The sequence below is a fragment of the Antechinus flavipes genome, chromosome 2 (assembly GCF_016432865.1).
Source record: "Antechinus flavipes isolate AdamAnt ecotype Samford, QLD, Australia chromosome 2, AdamAnt_v2, whole genome shotgun sequence".
In the NCBI taxonomy this organism is placed as follows: domain Eukaryota; kingdom Metazoa; phylum Chordata; class Mammalia; order Dasyuromorphia; family Dasyuridae; genus Antechinus; species Antechinus flavipes.
Window position 1 is genome coordinate 456,048,237 of NC_067399.1, and position 23,326 is coordinate 456,071,562.

The 23,326-nt window shown below is 35.6% G+C and overlaps 1 protein-coding gene across 1 annotated transcript; it reads left to right on the plus strand.

Annotated features, from left to right (window-relative positions):
- The first annotated feature begins 16,178 nt into the window (after positions 1-16,178).
- On the plus strand, positions 16,179-16,603 carry LOC127550514 (protein kish-A). Its single transcript, XM_051979517.1, has one exon. The coding sequence runs from the start codon at positions 16,232-16,234 to the stop codon at positions 16,448-16,450; it is 219 nt and encodes a 72-aa protein (XP_051835477.1). The 5' UTR covers positions 16,179-16,231; the 3' UTR covers positions 16,451-16,603.
- The last annotated feature ends 6,723 nt before the right edge of the window (positions 16,604-23,326 follow it).

Genomic DNA, 23,326 nt, shown 5'->3' on the forward strand with positions numbered 1-23,326 from the left:
AAAATTTAGGACTTGAAGAAGAATCAGAATTCAACTCCCTCATTTTAATAAAAAGGAAACTGAAAAACAAAGAAATTATGTGACTTATCCATTGTTCTCAAAGCTGGGGTTTGAATCCAGTTCTTCTGTCTCCATATTCAGGACACTTCTCCTATGCCATGCAGACACCAGTAGCTTCCCTCTAAATCATACAGTTACTGATTTCTAATTGAGAGAGCCTGCATAATAATTGCTCAGAATCTGAAGGAGACAAAAAATCACTGCAGATTTGAAAAGACTACATGGGAGAAGTTGAACTTCAGCTGAGCCATGAACACAGAGGATTTGGTGAGTAGCTAGGTAGTGGATATATATGATAGCCTAAACATAGGTGTTTCTTTTTTCCAGTCCTTGCATTTTATACCATATTAAAATTTGATCTAAATGAAGTTGACTAGAGTACTTGGTCTAGAGTGTAGATAAATTTATATGATCTGATTCCAACTAAGATTCTCCAGTCAGATAATAGCATCATCCCATAGTAGTTCCTTTAGGGCAAGAGTTGCTTTGATTCTTGTCTTTCCCTCTCCAATGGTCAGGACAACATCTTGTACATATGACATTATATGACAATTACATATGTAATTGGTTTTAATACTCAAAACCAATTACTGAACTGAATTGAATTTAGATGACACCTGGAGAATGACTTTTAAGATGAAAGGACTTGTCCAGCTAAGGTCAGATCACTGAAGTACTTAGCCCCAGAATCAAGACAAGAACCTTAGGTCTCAGATATCCCCAAAATTGGGACTCGTTTAGCTATATATTGTTGCCTCTCCTTAATGCTGTTTTTTGCAAAGAACATTCAAATGGTAGAAAAGTATAAATGTCAAATAGGATTTCAATCTAGTTTGGCTGAAATTTATTTAAAGTAAAACTTCATGAATCCAAACCTTACTGATTTGGAAATGTCTTAATTAAATTTCAGCTGGCCAGAAGTTAGGTTGTTATTATGTGTACAGACTGGGAGACAGTCACACAGACATACAAAAAAATGCATATGTCTATATTTACATGTGTATGCATACACATATGTACATACAGTATGTTGTTATACATGTAGTTTGTGGTGGTATATTCTAATAGATGTATAAAATGCTAAATACATGCATAGATAGATAAATTATATAATGGGGGAGAAACATTTGATCTATTCAATAAAACAAGATCTTCAGGGAGGTCATAAATAGAAGAAAGGCCCATATAAAACAAAATGTTTATAGTCTCACTTTTTAAAGTAGAAAAAAAGATCAGAAACAAAGTGGGTGCCATCAATTGGGAAATGGATGAACAAATAATAATATATGAGTATAGTGCACTATAAGAAATAGTGATTATAAGAAACTGGAAAATGTGTTTTCAAATTTAGGAAGCTTAATGTGTTTTGTTTAAGGTCATGCAATCAGCAAGTGGCAAACCTGGGATTTGAATACAAGTACTTGACTATAAAACTGAAATTCTTTCCATTGCTCTTATCTGAACTTCTACAGAGCTAACTAAGCAGAAAGAATGACCACAATAATTTAAAGGAAAATATCACTAGAAGATATCAAAATTCAAATCAATGTTTAAACTTTTTTGACTGAAAATGACTGATAATGAAAGATTCCTTTCTTCATATTTTAGGCAGATAGGTGTAGAATGTGGCATGGACTTTTAGACAAGGTTAATGGATCAGTTTGCTTTGCTTAATTGTCCTTTGTTCCAATTGAGAATTCTATTGGGGAAAGCATATTATTTGAAAGTGACAGCAATATTTGAAAAATCAATAAAACATTGAAAAAAAAGGTGGTTTGAAGAAAAACTGTGAAGGGCTTTAAATGTCAATCCAAGAAGTTTATATTTTATCCTAAAGAGGATAGAAAGCTTTTGAGAATCTTTTAAACAGAATTATTTATAATTGTACTTTGGGAAAATTATTTTTACTCTGAATCTCTGTCCCTACTAGAAATTGTGTTTTATTAGTAAAGGGTGATAAAACATTCACAGAGAAAAGATTGTTATTATTGTTAGTTTTATTTTTATTTCAGTTTTTTGTTTTTATATAGCCTAAATTTCTCCTTGTGGCCCGCCCTCCCTCCCTCCTTTCCAGAAAACTACCTCTTATAAAATTATTTTTCCAAAATTCTTTTTTTTTTGCTGAAAAAAATCATGATATCATGTGTATATATATTTACATATACACATGTTTAGACACACATATGTGTGTGTGATTTAAATACAATGTACCATACCCCAGAAAAATTCCTCAATTCTTCTGCAAAGGAGTGGTAGGAAGTCTTATGAAGATCATTTTATCAGCTATGTATAGGGTGAATTAAAAAAAAAAAAAGAAAAGGCTAGAACCCTGGAGACTAATTAGGAAGCGAATGAAAAAGTCTAGGCAAGAAATGATGAGGGTTTGGACTTTACATATATCTTTCTGAGTAGATAGAAAGGGAAGGATACAAAAGATATTGTGGGGGTTAAAGACAAGGGCTTAAAATTGATAAGATTTAAAAACTAATTTGATATTGAGGGAGGGGAAGAATGAATCATAGATGACTGAATTTGCAAACTTATATGACAGGAAGGATGTGATGTCCTTAACAGAAGTAGGGGAGTTTGGAGGAGGAACAGATTTAGAGAAGAAGTTACATTTTAGACAATATGAGTTTCAAATGCTGACAGAACATCAAGGTAGAGATATCCAACAGGAACTCAGTAATTAGGGCTGAATATATAGATTTGTAAACTATATGCATAAAGATGATACTTGTATCCATGAGAGCAAAAGAAATTACCAAGGAAGAGCACTAAGGAGATGAGGGCCAATTCAAAAGCTCTGGGGGAAATCTTCTGTTAAAAGGCCAGAAATGGAAATGTTATAGCAAAAGAGACCAAGAAGAAGCAGTCAGATAGATGGAGTGGGGAAGGGGAGAAGAAAAGTAGGACAGCAGTGTTTTAAACATCTAGAAAGAATATACTATAGAAGAGAATATTTAAAATGTCCAAAGCTAGAGAGGGCAAGATATTAGCAGCGGGTATGTTGTAGCCAACTTGAATCAGTGTGCAAGAGTTCATTGTTAATTGTTTATAATAATTTGAATAATTTTAGTATTACACATAATATTTAATATTTATATAATACTTAGTATCATGGGCAGTGAGGTGTAACAGTAGATAGATAAGGGGTCAGGAATATTGATTTTCCTAATTCAAATCTGGCTTCAGTCACTTATTGAACACTTACATAACACATCCCTGTTTGCCTCAGTTTCCTCATCTGTAAAATCAGCTGGAGAAGGATAAGGTAAAACACTCCAGTATCTTTTCCAAGAAAATCCAAAAATGAGTTCTGAAGAGTCAGATATGACTGAAAATTGGCTCAACAACAAATATTTGACATTAGAAATTGGTAAGTGCTATAAATCAGGGCTTGATTTATTGTTTTATGGAATGTCTAGATTTAAGAATACGATAGAAATATTGTTAATAATGTTGATTATTGTTATTATTAGGCAATGGGAGTTAAGTTACTTGCCCAGAGTCACACAGCTATTAAGTATTAAATATCTGAGGCCGGTTTGATTTCAGGTCTTTCTGACTTCAGGGTCAGTGTTCTATCCAATACACCATCTAATTGCCCCGATACTCATGAGTCTTAAAAGTTCAACTCACATGTTTGTTTATTTTCAAAGAGCTAAATATTAAACATTTACAAACAAATGTATAAAAGATAAAATGCAATTTGTTAACTCAATTTTAGATATCATTTTTACAAGTATATATCTATTGAGACTTCAACTTGACATCACTTTCTTCACCAAATTCAAATCATTCTTTGATAACTGAAAAGTTGAAATTCCGATTTGACTATCAAGGCTTTATTTGTCTTGACCCCAAAATTTCCTCCAACTACACAGCTATTTCTATCCTAAGATCCAGCAAGATGGCTCTACTTACTCTTTTTTGGATTAGTGCTCATTTATCCTCTACTACTTCTTTGCTTACATTACTGATGATCACAACTCTCTCCATTCATATTTCTGGTTGTTTCAATAGTATTTTATAGTGAGCATCTTCTCCTCCTAGATACTCTTCTCCCTATATTATAGTGACAGTGCTCCTTCTACTTGTCTAACATCCCTTTTCTTCATCTTCTACTTTATCCTTATCCATGCTCACTCTCTAACTCAGTGTCCTTCTATGCTTTGTCCTGGGCCTTCTTCCTTTCTTCTAATACCCTCTTGCTCAGTGATCTCATTAGCTTCTGGAGCTTCAATAATCATTCCCATGCAAATGATTCATAGCTCTATAATTACTCCTAATCTCTCTTCTGAGACTCAGACCCAACTCATCAATTGCCTGGTAGATATTCTGAACTGTGTGTCCATAGGCATCTCAAAATCAATATTTCTAAAAGAAAAAAAAAATTATTTTTTGCCCCAATCTCATCTCTCTTTCTACATTTCCTTTTTCTCTTAAGGGCATCACATGTCAGCCAACTTTTACATCTAATTAGTTGTCCAGACCAAATGATATATATATTTTAATATACCTTGCATCTTCTCTCCCCATTACCTACCCTTCCTTAATTCATGTGACCATTATACAATTTGGACCATCTGCACCTCCTGCCTAACTAATGCAATAACCTGCTTCTGAATCTACATGCTTACCCACTCTATTCACCACAGAGATATCCAAGTGTTCTTGCTAGAAACACTGATCTGCCCAGATCACTTCCTTACCCAGGAAGCACTAATGCTTTCCTATTGCCTCTAGGATAAAATCAAAACTCCTCAGTTTGGGTATAAAAGTCCTTCAAAATCTGTTTTCAGCCAACAATTCCAGATTCATTTTGTTTATTTCCCTTTCCACATTCACTTTACAATCTAGCCAAAATGGCCTATTTGCTATCCCTGCTGTGTGATTCTTAATCTCTTGCCTGTGCTTTTGAATAAGTCATTTCCCCATGCCTAGGTTATACTTCCTCCTTCTCTATACTATTTAGACTCATTGGGCTCCGCCAAGGTTCATCTCAAAAACATATTTCTATGCAAGGTCTTTCCTAATCTCCAAAGATTTTTTTTTTTTTTTTAGTTATTGCTACGCATTTATTTTTATATTTTTTTTATGCATGGCCTTGGAGCTCACTTTCAAGTTTTGCCTCTGAGATAGATAGATATGGATATGCATACACATACACAAATATGTATGTGTTTATATATATATATATATATACATATATAAAACTGGCTATATTAGTATATACATACATATATAAACATATATATATATAATACACACATATAGTATGTACATACATGCACACACATATATACATGCTCACACACATGTATTTACACATGGTGGCATATACACAATATAACACATAAATGCAGGTATATGTGCGTACATACATATCTATGTATATACATACTGATATATATGCATAGGTATATATACACATATATATACATATATGTGTCTACATCTACATATATACTGCTCTGGGTAAGTCACTTAATACCTCAGTACTGTAGAAAACTCTATAAATTGCAAAACATTGACAACCTGCATTTCAGAGAGAATTACTGCTTTGAGAGTATTTATACCAATAAAATCGCAAATGCTATCCTTCTCCCTATCCTATACTAGACTTGACTAGATTTTACTTATATTCCCAATCAAATGTTATTTTTCTCCAATACGATGTAAATTCCTTAATGATTGGAATTGGTTTATTTTTGTCTTCATGTACCCATTTTCTAATAGAGGACCCGGTTCAGACTGGGAGCTTGTGGGAAGTCTTTTGAATTGCCAAATTGTTATATTCTCACCCATCTTTGAAAGCTTAGTTTCATATACCACTACTTTCATGAAGTTTTCTTATAAGTCAAATTTTTTACCCATAGTAGTATAGGATTCAAAATATGAAGAAACCTTAGATATTATTTGGTATAGTGTCCCTAATGTTACAGATTTATTAATTCACTCCTCAAAACTCCATAAGGTCAAGTAAACAAGCATTCATTAAATCAGGTAATTTTTCATTTTACATTGCCGACTTTAACAGTGGTCCTCAAAGTGTAGTCCAAAGAATTGTTGGGGTCTCTGAAATCCTTTCAAATGGTCTACAAAATCAAAATCATTTTTTATTTCTAACATAGTAAATAGCTATAAATATAACCCATGTGAATAAAAACTCTTTGAACAGATCCTTGATAGTTGTTTTGTTGTTGTTGTTGTTGTTGTTGTTGTTGTTGTTGTTGTTGTTGTTGTTGTTGTTTAACAACATGAAGATACTGAAAACAGTTTTGTTTGAGAACCGCTGCTATAGAACATCATGATACAAAGTCAGGTGCCCTATTCTCCCTCTCTTCAGCTTCTTTTCATATGTTTGCTTCTCTCATTAGACTGCAAGTTTCTTTTTCTTGTTTTGTAACTCTGGTGTTTAGCATAGTGCCTGACATATAGCAGATGCCAAGTACCAAGCACTATATCTTAGGGACACATCAGGGGAAAAAAAGGCAAATGCCAGTCTTCTCTCAAGGAGTTCACAGACTAGCAACAAATGGTATAAATTGGAGCTAATCAACCGAGAAAAAACACTGACATTAAGGGAAAATGGGAAAGGCTTCTTGTAGTAGACAGGATTTTAGCTAGGGCTAGAAGAAAGTTAAGACACCTATAATTTTCAAAGTACTGAGGTGGCTTGAAGAAAAAAGGTCCAAGACAATCTCTAACTAATCCTAATTTCTCTTCTGAGACTCAGATTCATCTCCTCATCTAATTAGTGATGCGGATGAATGGCTGAAGGAGATTCCCTCTGTCTCTACCTACTATCTAGCAAAACCACAGCCAAGGGAATTGGCTTGGTGTAATCAGAGGGGAAAGAAGACCCTGTTGAGCTTGACTCTAGTCTGGCACAGTGAAGAGACATGGGAGGTATAGAGTAAGTAGGAGGCCCCAGGATGAGGGTTTCCGTGGGGGAGGGAGGGAGGTTCCTCCTCCCAGAGATGGTGAGCAAGCCTTCAGTGAAATAATACTATTACTCTGACTACTCTGATCGTTGTTTCACTGACTCAGTGAGGGAGGGAGGGCGCAAGCCCCAAGACTCTGAGGTTCTTCCAATCAAGGACCAGAATTCATTCATGTGTGAATTTTCCCACTGCACATTCACATAATAAGTTTTTAGTCAATATTTGTTGAATGAATATTCAGATGTCTAATAATTACAACTACCCAAGTTTATTTTGTGATTTAAGACTTACAAGATTTAAGACTTTCCTTATAATAGTGAGGCTGATGTGGCAAATATTGTATTCTCCATTTTTCACATGTATAAATTGATGCTCAGAAAAGTTAAGTGATGGTTCCATTGTCACAGAGCAGTCCTGACTGTAGGCAGGTTTAGGGATCTCTGGTACACTGAAAAAGCTTTCAGTTCTTTTATTCGAGTGGGGAGGGCAAAAAGTTAAAATCAACCAGTCCAAATGTAAGAAATTTTGCTTGGATTCAAGCTTTTGAGAAAAATAAACAATAAACTTTTAAAAACAAGACTGCAACCCCATAAGGAGACCATGGGCCTGGAAATAGTATAGGAGATCCAAAGTTGGTCAATTTAATACCATTTTACTTCTTTACAACATGTTTGCTGTGTTCCTTGGGAGAAAAAGAGACTGTTTGGCTCCCCGTCTTCCACTCTTTCTCTGCTGGCAATATGCAAGGGACTGAATGTCACAAGAATATTCAGTGAATGAGAGTAAATATTTACACTCATTTTAAACAGCTATTCCAGATTCCTGTTTGGTTTTTAATAGAAACACAGATCTGTAGCTAAAAGCTACAGCTAGACCCTTCAATTTCTCATGCAGTGTGAAGAGTCTTTTCTTGGGTCCTGATTTTTCAGCCTCTTTCTTTTTTTCCTTCTTTTCCTTCTGTCTTCAAAACAGTAACGTCAGAAAGAGAGCTAGCCCATTATCACAAGTCTATCAACCAGACTTTTTCAAATCACTGTTTTGTGGTCCCAGTATTAATTAGAGATAATCAACAAAAGAAAGACACTGGCATTAAGAGAAAATGGATGGGAAAGGCTTCTTGTAGAAGGTAGGATTTTAGTTAAGGCTTGAAGAAAGTAAGGAGACATCTATAATTTACAAAGTACTGCAGTGATTTGAAAAAAGCTCCAAGACAGTGTCCTAACCCTCAAGAGACTAACCTTTCAGCTGTAATGGTGGTGGTGATGATGATGATGATGATGATGAAGAAAAAGAAGATGATGGTGGTGATGATGATGACATATAATATAGGGTTTCTATGTAAAGCTGTTTTTCTTGATTTTATTTTAATTTGATTGCTTTAGTGAAGGCATGACCTTGGACTAAAACTCTGATTCTGTATGTAAAAAGAACCAGAGTCGAAATGAAAAAGGACATATGTGTTCAAGTGTCATGGAGAAGGCAAAATGATAAGTTCATGGATCAATGTTAGTAGCAGGGGACACTCTGTTTTAAGAGTGGTTTTATATATCAATGAAGTAAGGAGCCCATTTTTAGCTTGTAATTTGAAAGTGCTGAAAGTCCACAACTGCCTCTCAATATATTCTCCACCAACCAATCACTATGTCCAAATTCCAGTGGTCATTAGGTACGGGTAATTAAAGACTATGTCAAAATGCAAATATATTCCTTGAAAAGTATAACATGGTCACCAAAGTAATAGGACACTGGACAAGTAAAAATTTATGGAGCTAAAAACAACAAATAAGTTGAGAACTTATAATTCAGTCAGGAGGACAAGCACAGGTGATAGTGGGGGGGGGAGTGTTGGGGAACGAATAGGAAGGCAAGAAACTATAAGTAAATAAGGAAAAATGACTAAAAAAGTGACTAAAGACAAAGGTAAGCAAATTAAGCGCCTATTGTGCAAAGAATTTTGGATAAGGCACTAAGGAAGATTGAAAATTTAGGTTAAACATGAAAGATATAATACCTGCCCTCAAGGAGTTTACAGTCTAATAGATATTTATATCAATAAATAACAGGATTAGCTATAAGTAACCATAACATATTATGTTTATCAAAGAGTTAGGGACCAAGGGCTTTGTTGGACCAAGGAAAGGGAAAACTTTTACAAACTGGGAGATCAGGAAAGGTTTTTAATTAGGTTAAAGGATGTGATCCAATACAATCTAATCCAACAAATATGTATTCAAGTATGCACAAAATATTGTGCTAGGAACTAGAGAAATAAAAACAATGAAATGTTTTTTACCTTTAAAAGTTATACATTCCACTGGAAAGGCAAAATATGTGGCCATATAAAAGGCAAAATTTATACAAAAATACAAATTATTTTCAACAGGGAAAGAAAATACTAACAAGGAAAGATCAAAAGAGGAAATAGGAGGTGTCACCTGAGGTATAATTGGAAGGAAGCAAGAAATTTCATAAGGTAAAGGGGAAATTTGTGTACTGTAGGTTTGGGGGACCACCTGTGCAAAGATAATATGGTAGGATATGGAATTCATTGTATAAGGATCATCTGGCAAACCATCCTCATTGGCATAGAGAGTGCAAGAAAGTAAAGTTAAATAAGACTTATAGAGTAGCTAAAAGTCAGATTTTAAAGGGCCTCAAGTTCCAAGTTGAGTATTTCATTATTTCATTTCATCAAAGATGTTTTCCAAATTTATGATTATATATATATATATGATATATAAATATGTATATATATTATATACATTCTTTTCTTTTTAAATTTTGAGTTCTAATTATCTCCCTTCTACCCATCCCCACCACATTATACATATGAAATCATGTAAAATGTTTCTATATTCCACATTGAAAAAAAAAAAAAGCAAAAAGAAAGACATGCTTCAATTTGCATTCAAAGATCACCAGTTCTCTCTCTGGAGATGAATAGAATATTTTCATCATGAGTCCTTTAGAATTATCTTGTGTTGTATTGATCAGAGAGGCCAAGTCTTTCACAGAGGATTATCATTACAAAATTATTGTTGCTGTGCATAATGTTTTCCCAGTTCTTCTCACTTCATTTTGCATTGGTTCATATAGGTCTTGCCATGTTTTTCTAAAGCCACTTACCTTGTCATTTCTTACAATACAGTAGTATTTCATCATAATAATATACCACAACTTGTTCAGACATTACCCAACTGATGAATATCCTCTCAGTTTCTAATTCTTTGTCAACACAAAAGAGCTATCAAATGTTTGTGTGTGTGTGTGTGTGTGTGTGTGTGTGTACACACATACATATATGAAAAGTTCTTTTCCATTTTTTCTTTGATCTCTCTTTGGTATACAGACTAGAAATAGTACTGCTAGGTCAAAGAGTATTGCTTGGCAGAGTCATACATTGTTTTCCAGAATTGTTGGAATCAACCAACAATTCCTTAATGTACTAAATTTTCCCCTTCATCCCTTTTAACATTTATCATTTCTAACAATGAGCAGGATGATTTTAGAAATGCTTGAAGAGACCTACATGAACTGATGCTAAGTGAAATGAGCAGAACCAGGAGACTGTTTTACATAGCAACAAGACTATATGATGATCAATTCTGATGGACATGGCTCTCTTCAACAATGAGATGATTCAAACCAATTCCAATTGTTCAGTGATGAAGAGAGCCATCTAAACCCAGAGAGAGAACTGTGGGAACAGAGTGTGGAACACAACATAGCATTCTCATTCTCTCTGTTGTTATTTGCTTGAATTTTACTTTCTTTCTCAGTTTTTTTTCTTCCTTCTTAATCTGATTTTTGCAGCAAGATAATTGTATAAATGCATATACATATATTGGATTTAACATGAATTTAACATATTTAACATGTTTTGGACTACCTGCCAGCTAAGGGAAGGGGTGGAGGGAAGGAGAGGACAATTTGGAACAAAAGGTTTTGCAAGGGTCAATGATGGAAAAATTACCCATGCATATGTTTTGTAAATAAAAAGCTTTAATTAAAAAGAATTGTCATTTCTAATGAGTATGAAATGAAACCTAAGAGTTGTTTTAATTAGCATTTCTCTAATTGATAATGAGCTAGCATTTTACATGACTATGTGCAGTTTTGATTTCTTACTCTGAAAACTTCATATACTCTGTCTTTTTTTCAATTAGGAAATGACACTTAATTTTACAAATTTAACAATTCTATATTCAATATATATTTGGGAAAGAAAATCTATCAAAGAAACTTGATTTTTTATATTACTCTATTGTAATAACTTATGATTGTTAAGGGCTGAAAACTCTTGAGTTCATGCACTGAGGTCAAACAACTGAGCACTTAAAGCTAACTACCAATTGGACAATACTTTATTAGCATATATTTGGAAAGTGGCCTACCCCACTATTCTGTGCTGGCTCGATCTGTTGATGTATAGAAAGATTTGGAGGAGATATTAGAGGGTGGAGTAAGACAAGCCAGAGTGACTCCTGGCTGGGAGAGGAAGAAGAGAGGTGTGGAGATTCCTGTGTCCATTCCTCTCATTTCAACCAAGAATTTTTGCTTATCCTGACTCCAGCTGATTCTAAAATATCCAGGGTGTTAACTTGGTCCTCACAATTGGCGCCCAATATGGCACCCAACCCTACTTTCACTGTAGTCCCCAGTGACCAGGAAATTGGATGAGTATTTTAATAGATAAACAGAGAACCTACTTTGTTTAGAGCTAAACTAGTAACCTTTTCTAGCTGAAATAGGGGAGATATTAGGAAAGATTCTCTCCTACTCCCATCCCCACCCCCAATCTCATCCCAAAGGAGATCTACAGGAAGCATATTCAGACTGATAAAGAGAGAGAGTTTAATTATGACTTGGGAGCAGATTGATGGACTCCTGGATACATTAGAACATATGTCCCCTTGGTTCTTCAATGAAGAAGATATAAGGACAGATAATTGGAAACTTGTACAAGATCAACTATATGAATATTATAATAATAATGGTTCCAATTCAATTGCCAAAGAAACATTCTATATATACAACATAATACAATTGGCCTTAAAAAATCCTGCAAGTTATAGAAAAAAGAAAAGTTTTCAGAAGAGGCAAATGAGGAAGTGTGAGGAAAAAGAGGAAGACAAAGAACAGTTTAAGGACCATATCGCCAGAGGGCATGGGGACTTAAATGAAGCTCAAGGGTGTGGTGATTCTCTCATGAGACATCTTCAACTCTGCCTATGGAGCAGATAATTGACATGCCCCAATTCACTGCACCTTCTGGGATAGAGGGAGGAGGAGTAGTGGGAGGGGTAATGATACCACCAGCACCTCCCCGCAGCAATCACCTCCTCCTAGGAGTAGATTGCAAAAGGCAGTACTTAAAGCCACAGAGGAAGGGAAGGATATAGGTGATTTGAAACTAGGAATGTATGCAGTGAGTCAACGGTTTAATTCTTCAGATCAGGAAAGTAGAAGATACACTCCTTTTGATATAGAAATCCTCAAAGACCTGAAAAAGGCTTGCATTCTTTGAGGGGCTACATCATCTTATGTTAAGATGTTATTACAGAATTTGGCTTATGAAGTCTCAACCCCTAGTGACTGGAAATCTATAGCAAGGACATGCTTAGAACCTGGACAAAACTTATTGTGGCTTTCTGAGATTATATATATATATATATATATATATATATATATATATATATATATAGTGAGCTCTGTAGGATACAAGCCCATCAAAATAGTGCAAAGTAGAGTTAATACTCCAATCACTTATGACCAACTAACCAGTGTAGGTTCCTATGCAGAAATTTCAGTACAGATTAATTACTCCATAGCAGCATATGAGCAAATTGCTGCTGCTGCTATCAAAGCATGGCCTTTTCTCCCCAATAATAATAATGACAAGAGTCAGGCCTTCACAAAAATTGCACAAGGACCAAATGAACCCTTTGCTGATTTTGCGGGACATTTGCAGACAGCTTTCATATGAACTAATGGTGAAAATACAGTAATGGACATTTTGATAAAGCAACTTGCTAAAGAAAATGCTAATGAGGTTTGTAGAACAATTATACTAGGACTACACAAGGATGCTCCTTTAGAGGAGATCATAAGATGCTGTGCCAAAGTGGGCACAAATGCCTTTTATAGCCAGGCTATGAGGCAGACTTCCCAAAATCCCAACATGGAAAGACAGGGTTCCTTTTGGCAAGGGACTTCCAGAGAGACTTATCAATTCTTTCAGTTTGGTAAAGTAGGGCATCTGAAAGTTCAATGTTGACATAGAGACAGAATGAGAAAACAGGGTGGGAGAACAAGACCCAGTGCCCCATGTCCAAAATGCAACAGAGGCTTCCATTGGGCCTTACTATGTAGACTGATTCAGGGAAACGATTGAGGGGCCCAGCTCGAGGGCCCCAGGCAAAAAACACTTGGGGCATGATGGCAGCTGATGGTATACCCAGAGAGTGCCTACAAGTCCAGTAACCAGACATGACCAGTCAGGAAGCAACCTGATGGGAGAAAGGGATTACAATTGAGGACAATAGAGTTGTATGCAGCTGGGACTACTGAGATACCCCCTGGAGAAGTGAAATCTGTTCCTCTCCAGCCTATGGATCCCTTGCCTCCAGGCAGAGTAGGCTTGACCATTTCACTTCCTGAGAATATGTACAAAACAGTGTCCATCCATACACTGATGTGGGAAACTGGGAAATGTGTAGATAATATCCCAGTCACTAATACAAGTAGACAATATGTGACTTACCACCCAGGAGAAGTAGTAGCATCAGGTTTACTGATACAGACTCCTAATAATCAATCTGGTAATTATCGCCCAGATTCTTCCTCCAAGCCACAAAATCCAGGAATATACTAGATAGCAGCTTTGACAGCGGATTGACCTATGCTCTTGATCTATATAAATGGCATAGCATTAGAAGGATTGGTAGACACTAGTGCAGATCATACAGTCATTAGAGGGGCCAACTGGCCCAGTCACTGGCCAAAGATTAAAGCAGACACCTACATGTCTGACGTAGGAGGATCAATAGTGGCTGAAGTTAGTGCTACTCCTTTAAGATGGACTTTTGAAGGAGAAACAGGAGTTTTTACTCCTTTTATAGTTGAAAAAATCCCCATCAATCTGTGGAGAAGTGACATTTTACAACAATTAAGGTTAAAAATGAGTGCTTTGGTTTTTTTAGGCACCGCTGCTATTGAAGGCCTGCCAACACTTTCACCTGTTCTTATCCAATGGAAAACTGATACACCAGTATGCATAGAACAGTGGCCCTTAGGTAGCAATAAAATTCAGGCCTTAGTAGATATAGTACAGGAGCAACTTAACCAAGGACATTTACAACCTTCTCTAAGTCCTTGGAATTCCACAGTATTTGTTGTAAGAAAGAAATCTGGAAAATGGAGGATGTTGACTGATTTAAGAAAGGTAAATGAACAGATGGAAACTATGGGAATTCTTTAGCCTGGACTTCCATCTCATACTCAATTGTCTAGAGAATGGCCTCTTTGGATTATAGACATTAAGGATTGTTTCTATTCTATCCTTCTAGACAAGGAGGATATGAAAAGATTTACCTTTTCACTGCCCAGTGTTAGCTTAGCTGAGCCTTATAAAAGATATGAATGCTCAGTTTTGCCACAGGGAATGAAAAACAGCCCCACTATGTGTCAAATATATGGTGCTGCTGCTCTTACTCCAATAAGAAAAGTATTTCCAAAAGTAATGTTATTACATTACATGGATGATATATTGGGATGTGCACCTGAGGAACAAATGTTAGAAGCATGTCTACAAAAGACCATAGAAACACTAAGGAACTACAAATTGCACATAGCTCCAGAAAAAAAATTGAAGACATGCTCCTTTTCAATATTTAGGATATGAAATATACCCTAAAGTGTTTACAGTACAAAACTGTCCTTAAGAAAAGAGAAGCTGAACACCTTAAATGACTTTCAGAAATTGATAGGAGATAGCCACTGGATGCAACCAGTGTTAGGCTTGATTACCTATCAACTGCATCCATTATATGACATTTTAAGGGGAGACAATGCTTTAAACTCACCACGTCAGCTTATAAAAGAAGCTCAATAGGCTTTGAGAAAAGTTGAACTGGCTTTATCCAATGTGGTTGAAAGAGTCACTCAAAAACCCTTGGAAATATCAGTTTTTGCTACACAAGAGGCACCTACAGCAGCCTTTCATCACGAAGACAGTGTGATTGAGTGGGTGAATCTCCTAGCACAATCAGAACAAAGTCTTATTCCTTACCCAGTGCTTGTGGCTAGAATTTTATTAAAGGCCATTAAGCGAGCAGTACAATTATCTGGGACAAGACCTGACAAGATATACACCTTTTATACTAATGCACAAATTAATGTATGCTGTGAGACCATCCCAGAGTGGCAAATTTTATTAACCATGGCTCCAAATTTTTTATATACAAGTCTCCATTAAAGATAACCAGACTATTACATAATTGGCAATGTATTTTTGAAGAAAAGGTTTCTAAAGTTTCTCTTAAAGGACCAACTATCTTTACAGATGCATCCAAACATAATATTTGTGCTGTGTACTCTCGTGCCTTAACTATAAAGAGAGTAGTCAGAACTCCTTTCAGTCTACTCAACTGAATAAATTGTATGCAATCATTCTAGCTCTTACTTATTATCCAGAAGATATACATATAATATCTGACTTGACATATTCAGTAGGTGTGGTACAAAGAATTGCCACAGCCAAAATAAAATTTGTAGCCTCTAATATATATCAGTTCTTTAAGGAACTTCAAGAGCAAGTGAGAAATCATCCAGGTAAGATTCATATCTTGCATGTCCACTCTCATAGTGGACTTCCAGGTCCTATTTTTGATGGTAATTCAAAGGCAGATAGCCTTCTAACTATGTTGGCCAATACTCCTTTATTTCAAGAATCCCAGGAATCTCACTGAATTCCTTATCCAAGCATTTTCAATTATGGGTGTGCAATAAGCAATAAAAACAGATAATGGACCTGCATATACTTCTAAACATTTTGTATACTTTGGGGCACAGTATAAGATTATACACACCACTGGCATACCCTTTAATCCTCAAGGACAGGCAATAGTAGAGGAGAAACAGAGACATTAAGATGCTCCTCCAGCCTCTTCCGCCCGTTGCCCCGGAAGGGTGATGTGGCTGGGGGTATCGGAAGTCTCACTATGTCTGCCATTTTCAACTTTCAGAGCCTACTGACAGTAATCTTGCTGCTTATATGTACCTGTGCATATATCCGATCCTTGGCTCCTAGCGTCTTGGACAAAAATAAAACTGGACTGTTGGGTATATTTTGGAAGTGTGCCAGAATTGGTGAACGAAAGAGTCCCTATGTAGCAGTATGCTGTATAGTCATGGCATTCAGCATCTTATTCATCCAGTAGCTGGGAAAATGGTAGAATTTAATTGCTTTCAGATTTCTGTAGATAAAAGACTTGCCTACAGGAAACTATGGGAAGAATGATTATTGACCCTTTAAGCTGTGTACCTTGATTGAAAGACTCTGGTTACTGTTCTCAATTATATGTGTTAATGGACGAAGGTTGTTCTCTATAAATAAGATGCAACTGTTAATACCCAAATAGATATCTGTATAATGATTGACCTTATTTATAGTTTTGTCAGTACAATGGCATTCTGTAAATGTCATTCTTTTATGTCACCTGTTGATCTACAGGAGGTATTTCTATTGCATATAGTAGAAAGCAAACTTGGTAAGTGATTGCTCAAGTTCCTTTCTATGTAATTTTTGGGGAAATGTGTCCTTATGTGAGAACATTTCTATATTGAACATTTTTGTTATTTGAAAAAAATGGTTGGATATTATGCAAGTGTTCATTAAAATTGCATTTGTATCTAAAAAAAAAAAAAAAGAAAAAAAAAGATGCTCCTCCAAAAACAAAAGAAAGGGGGAGCCACAGGTAACCCTAGAGAACTTCTAAGTCTAGCCCTTTATACTATTAACTTCTTGATTTTTGACAAAGATGCACTGGCTCCAGCAGACAGGTTTTATAATCCATTGGAAGGGCAGTGTCCACTGCGAGCAGTTCCACTATCTTTAGATAATCATCAGGTGATGTAGAGAAATCCATGAAGTGGTGAATGGAAGGGACCAGAAAACTAAACTGCTTGGGGGAGAGGGTTTGCTTGTATCTCTACAGATAGAGAAGGAATCAAATGATTGTCAATGAGCCATATTCACCTTGTCCATTGGAGAGAGATGGAGGAGAAGACCCAAGAAACAATGGGTGGTTCCATTGCTGACTATGCCCACCACTGAAAGAGCATGGCAGTTATCGTGTTTGAATCATGGACATCAAAAATTGTCAGACTTCAAAACCCTCAGGAATCATTGGATTCTCTGAGACATGATAAGACTAATGTAGCACTTGAAAGCCCTCAGGAATCATTGGATTTTCTGAGAAATGATAAAACTGTTGCAGGATTTCAAAATCTTCTGGAATCATTGGATTCCCTAACACATAAAAAGACTGTTGCAGGACTTCAAAAACTTCCAGGGATCATTGGATTCTCTGACACATGAGGCAATGAACAATAGATTGGTTTGGGATTATCTCTTGGCTGCTGAAGGAGGCATGTGTGTGATTGGTATTTACATACCCTCCTTCTAGGACTTGTAGAAATCTTTTATAATACCATGTTGATTCATATTGTTTGCTATATCACTACTTGCATGTACAATTCATGTTTGTTACACCACATTGCCCCTGCACTGGCTGTGGGGAGAGTCATCACTAATAGCCTGTGCATTATTGCTATATGCTTGTATAATACCTCCCATGCTGATGGGTTTGTGCATACCGGTTTGTAATAAGACCCTTCAGCCCAGAACCCCACTAGCAATCCCCACTTCCCTTTGGTGCTTTTCATCTCCTTTCCTGAGATGTCAGGGAAGGCCTGATCATCTCCTTTTTAGTGCTTTCACCTCCCTTCCTGAGAAGTCCGGGGGTTGGGGGGGATGATCACCTCTTTTTTCGGTGTTTTCACCTCCTTTCATGAAAAATCAGGGATGATGTGACCACTTGTGTTCTAAAACAAAAGCAAGTGGAAGATGTAAAGGTCTGAAAACTCTTGAATTCATACACTGAGGTGGGATAACCAAGCACTTAAGACTAACTACAGATTGGACAATACTCTATTAGCATATGCTTGGAAAATGGCCTGCCCCTCTATTCTGTGCTGGCTCAATCTGTTGGTGTATAGAGAAATTTGGAGTAGGGATTAGAGGGTGGAGTAAGACAAGCCAGAGTGACTCCTGGCTGGAAGAAGAAGAAGAGAGGTATGGAGATTCCTGTGTCCATTTCTCTCATTTTGACCAGAATAAAGACCAAGGATTTTGCTTATCCTAACTCTGGCTGATTCTAAAGTATCCAGGGTTTTAACTCAGTCCTCACATATGATACCTTTTAGAAAAAAAATTAGTTTCCTAAAACATCTCTTTTAATTGTATATTTTTGCTTTTTTTTCTGAAATCAATTTCTGCCTCTTTTACTTTAGCTAAAGAATTTTAGATTCTTCTCTAGACCTTTATTTTAATTCTGTCTATGTCTTTCTATTTCAAGTGGATCACTCATAAAAACAAACAAAAAAAAAAATCCAAAACATTGTTTTTTTCTAATCCATTGTGCAATCTGATGGGTGAATCCATCTGATTCACATTCACAGTTATGATTACAGAGTATTTCCCTCCAACCCATTATCTTCTGTTTCTTCCTCTTTCTCTTTCTCTCCTTTTATACTGTCCATCCTCAAAAGTTTATTTTTTTCCTTTTACTCACTGCCATCTTTAAACCACTCTTCTTTTTATGATTCCTCCTACTGTTCTTTCAACTCCTTATTTCCTAATAGAATAAATTGCATTTCTATATACAATTGAGTAGGCATATGTAATCTTTCTTCTTTGAAACAATTCAATGACAGTGAAGTTCAAGCATTGCTGCAATCACTGCCCCCATTTCCCCCTCCATTGTAAAAGTTCTTTCTCATGTGCCTATTTTTTTGTATGATAATTTTCCCCATTCAACTTCTCTTTCCCCCCTTCTTTCTCACTCTATTTTTTTTTAAAATGATTTCAACATAATCACTCACTCCTATGCTATGGGTATGTCTGTATCTTACCTGTCTAACTAAACTCCTTTTAACTATTCTAATAATGATAAAGTCCTGAGAGATTACAAATATAATCTTCCTATATAGGAATGTAAACTCTTTCATTTTATTGAGTTCCCTTATGATTTCTCTTTCATCCTTTTTTTTTATGTTTCTTTTGAGTATCATGTTTGAATATATATATTTTTTTAATTCAGCTTTGATCTTTTCATCAGGAATACTTGAAAGCCCTTTATTTACATGTTTTTGTTTTGTTTTTTTTTTTTTCTCTGAAGGAATATACTCAGTTTTCCTGGGTAGGGCATTCTTGATTAAAATCCTAAATCCTTTACCTTTCAGAATAGTATATTGTAAGCTCCCCATTCCTTTAACATGGAAACTGCTAAATCTTGTATAATTCTGACTATGGCTCCACAATAGTTGAACTGCTTTTTTCTGACTGCTTGAAGAATTTTCTCTTTGACCAGGGAGCTCTGTAATTTGACTATGATATTCTTGTGCAGTTTTTGTTGTTGCTGTTGTTGTTTGTTTTGTTTTGTTTTTTGTTTTTTTGTTTGGTTTGGTTTGGTTTGGTTTGGTTTGTTTAATTGATTGGTTGTTTTTGTTGTTGTTGTTTTCCTGGTATTTCTTTTGAGAAGTGATTGGTGGCTTCTTTCAATTTCCATTTTACCTTCTGGATTCAAGATATTCAAGCAGTTTTCCTTGATAATTTCTTAAATTATAATATTCAGGCTAACTTTTTGATCATAACTTTCAGGTAATGCAATAATTCTTATTTTTTATTTTTTTTTAAGAAAGGAAACATCTTGCTAAAGGGTGCAATAATTCTTTAAAAATTATCTTTCCTTGATCTATTTTCCAGATCAGTTGTTTTTTTATTTCATTTTTTCTTTTTTTTTCATTTTTTAAAATTTATTTTATTATTTCTTGATATCTCACATAGTTGCTAGCTTCCAATTTTAACTTTAAGGAATTATTTTTTCTGTAAGACTTTGTATCTCTTTTTTCCATTTGACCAATTCTGCTTTTTAAGGAGTTCTTTTCTTCTGTAAATTGTGTTTCTTTTACTATTAGGCTAATTTTATTTTTAAAGATGTTATTTTATTCTTTTACCACAATATTAATTCTCTATTCATAATTTTCTTGCATCACTCTCCTTTCCGAATTTATGCTCTTCCATTCTTTTTTTTTCCCTTTAAGTCTTCTAGGAAGTCTTGTTGAGCTTGGGTCTAATTCACATTTTAGTTTGAGTCTTTTGTGTGCTAATTGTTTTTTTGAGTGTATGTCTTGATCTTCCCTAACATCATGGTAGCTTTTTATGTTCAAATTCTTTTTTTATTGCTATTGTTGTTTGCTCATTTTTCCAACCAACTTCTTAATTTTGAACTTTCTTTTCTTTTCTTTACTTAAAGCTTTTTATTTTTAAAATGCTTGCATGGATAATTTTCAATATTCACCCATGCAAAATTTTGCATTTCAAATTTTTCCCTCCCCTTTCCCCACCTCCTCCCCTAGATGGCAAATAATCCAATATATGTTAAAAATGTACAATTCTTCTCTGCATATTTCCATAAATATGCTGCACAAAAAAAAAATCAGATCAAAAAGGGAAAAAATGATAAAGAAAGTAAAATGCAAGCAAAGAACAATAAAAAGAGTGAAAATGTTATGTTGTGATTCACACTCAGTTTCTATAGTCCTCTCTCTGGGTGTAGTGGCTCTCTTCATCACAAGATCTTTGGATTCAATCTGAATCGTCCCATTGTTGAAGTGAGTCATGTCCATCAGAATTAATCATCATATAATCTGAATATTGTAGTGTACAATGATCTCCTGGATCTCCTCATTTCACTTAGCATCAGTTCATGCAAGTCTCTCCAAGCCTTTCTGAAGTTGTCCTGCTGATCGTTTCTTACAGAACAATATTCCATAACACTCATATACCATAACTTATCCAGCCACTCTCCAACTGATGGGCATCTACTCAGTTTCCAATTTCTTGCCACTACAAAAAAGAGCTGCTACAAACATTTTGATCCTTTCCCTCTTTTAAGATCTCTTTAGGCTACAAGCCTAGTAGAAACACTGCTGGATCAAAGGATGTGTGCAGTTTGATAGACCTTTGGGCATATGAACCTTATATTCAAGTTGGTCTCTGTTCACCTGGAGGTGGGGAGGCACTGTGCCAAGTTTCAGACTTTTTGTGCTACTGTTTTCAAAGCTTATTCGAGTTGTCTACAAACTTTTGATGTTTTCAAGGTGCTGTGATACTGTGAGAGATACAGTCACTGCTCTCCTGCCCTGTACACTGGTCTTTACAAAGAAGACTCCAAGTTCCACAGATATATATCCACCACTGCCCCTCTCTGCTTTAGTACATGACTGGAACCCTGAATCCCTCGTGACTGACTATCCACCCTAGAACTGTGACATAGAATTGTAGCAATAAAGTTGCCAATCAGCATTAGCTGTACCCAGTATCAGCAAAGAATCCTCTGTGATGTCTTTCTGAACAGTTGTCTGACCCTTTCATCATTTTTGGATGGGAACTGCCAAAGCTGCTGCTGCTGCTGTAACCACTATTGACATCACTTCATGTATGGACTCCAAACAGATCTCTACCTGATCTCCCCCCATCTCTTTTTTTTTTTTTACACCGGAAAATACTTTAGTCCATTTTTTTATTTGTTCTTCCACTCTGAAATTTGTTTTGAGGTGTTTTTTTTTCATAATTATAACTTTTTATTGACAGAACCCATGCCTAGGTAATTTTTTACAACATTATCCCTTGAACTCACTTCTGCTCCAACTTTTCCCCTCCCTCCCTCCACCTGCTCCCCCAGATGGCAAGCAGTCCTATACATGTTAAATATGTCACAGTATATCCTAGATACAATATATGTGTGCAGAACCCAACAGTTCCCTTCTTGCACAGGAAGAATTGGATTCAGAAGGTAAAAATAAACTTTTGATATAATGCAAATATAACTATTTGCATATATTCTGATATAATGCAAATAAAAATGCAAACAGTTTACATTCATTTCTCAGTGTTCTTTCTTTAGATGTAGCTGCTTCTGTCCATCATTGATCAATTGAAACTGAGTTAGATTTCTTTGTTGAAGAAATCCACTTCCATCAGAATGCATCCTCATACAGTATCATTGTTGAGGTATATAATGATCTCCTGGTTCTGCTCATTTCACTTAGCATCAGTTCATGTAAGTCTCTCCAAGCCTCTCTGTATTCATCTTGCTGGTCATTTCTTACAGAACAATAATATTCCATAACATTCATCAATTTACCCAACCATTCTCCAATTGATAGGCATCTATTCATTTTCCAGCTTCTAACCACTACAAACAGGGCTGCCACAAACATGTTGGCACATACAGGTCCCTTTCCCTTCTTTAGTATCTCTTTGGGGTGTAAGCCCAGTAGAAACACTGCTGGATCAAAGGGTATGCACAGTTTGATAACTTTCTGAATATAGTTCCAAATTGCTCTCCAGAACGGTTGGATGTGTTTACAATTTCACCAACAATGAATCAGTCTCCCTGTTTTCCCACATCCCCTCCAACATTCCGCATTATCTTTCCTTGTCATTCTAGCCAATCTGACAGGGGTGTAGTGGTATCTCAGAGTTGTCTTAATTTGCATTTCTCTGATCAGTAATGATTTGGAACACTTTCATATGAGTGGTAATAGTTTCAATTTCATCCTCTGAAAATTGTCTGTTCATATCCTTTGACCATTTGTCAATCGGAGAATGGCTTGATTTCTTATAAATTAGAGTCAATTCTCTATATATTTTGGAAATGAGGCCTTTATCAGAACCTTTAACTGTAAAAATGTTTTCCCGGTTTATTGCTTCCCTTCTAATCTTGTCTGTATTTGTTTTGTTTGTACAAAAACTTTTCAATTTGATATAATCAAAATTTTCTATTTTGCAATCAATAATGTTCTCTAGTTCTTTTTTGGTCATAAATTCTTTCCTCTTCCACAGGTCTGAAAGGTAAACTATGCTATGCTCTTCCAATTTATTGAGTATCTCATTCTTTATGTCTAGATCATGAACCCATTTGGATCTTATCTTGGTGTATGGTGTTAAGTGTGGGTCAATGCCTAGT

Excerpts from the sequence above, each read along its gene's own strand:
- LOC127550514 (XM_051979517.1), top strand. The coding sequence starts at position 16,232 with ATGTCTGCCATTTTCAACTTTCAGAGCCTACTGACAGTAATCTTGCTG.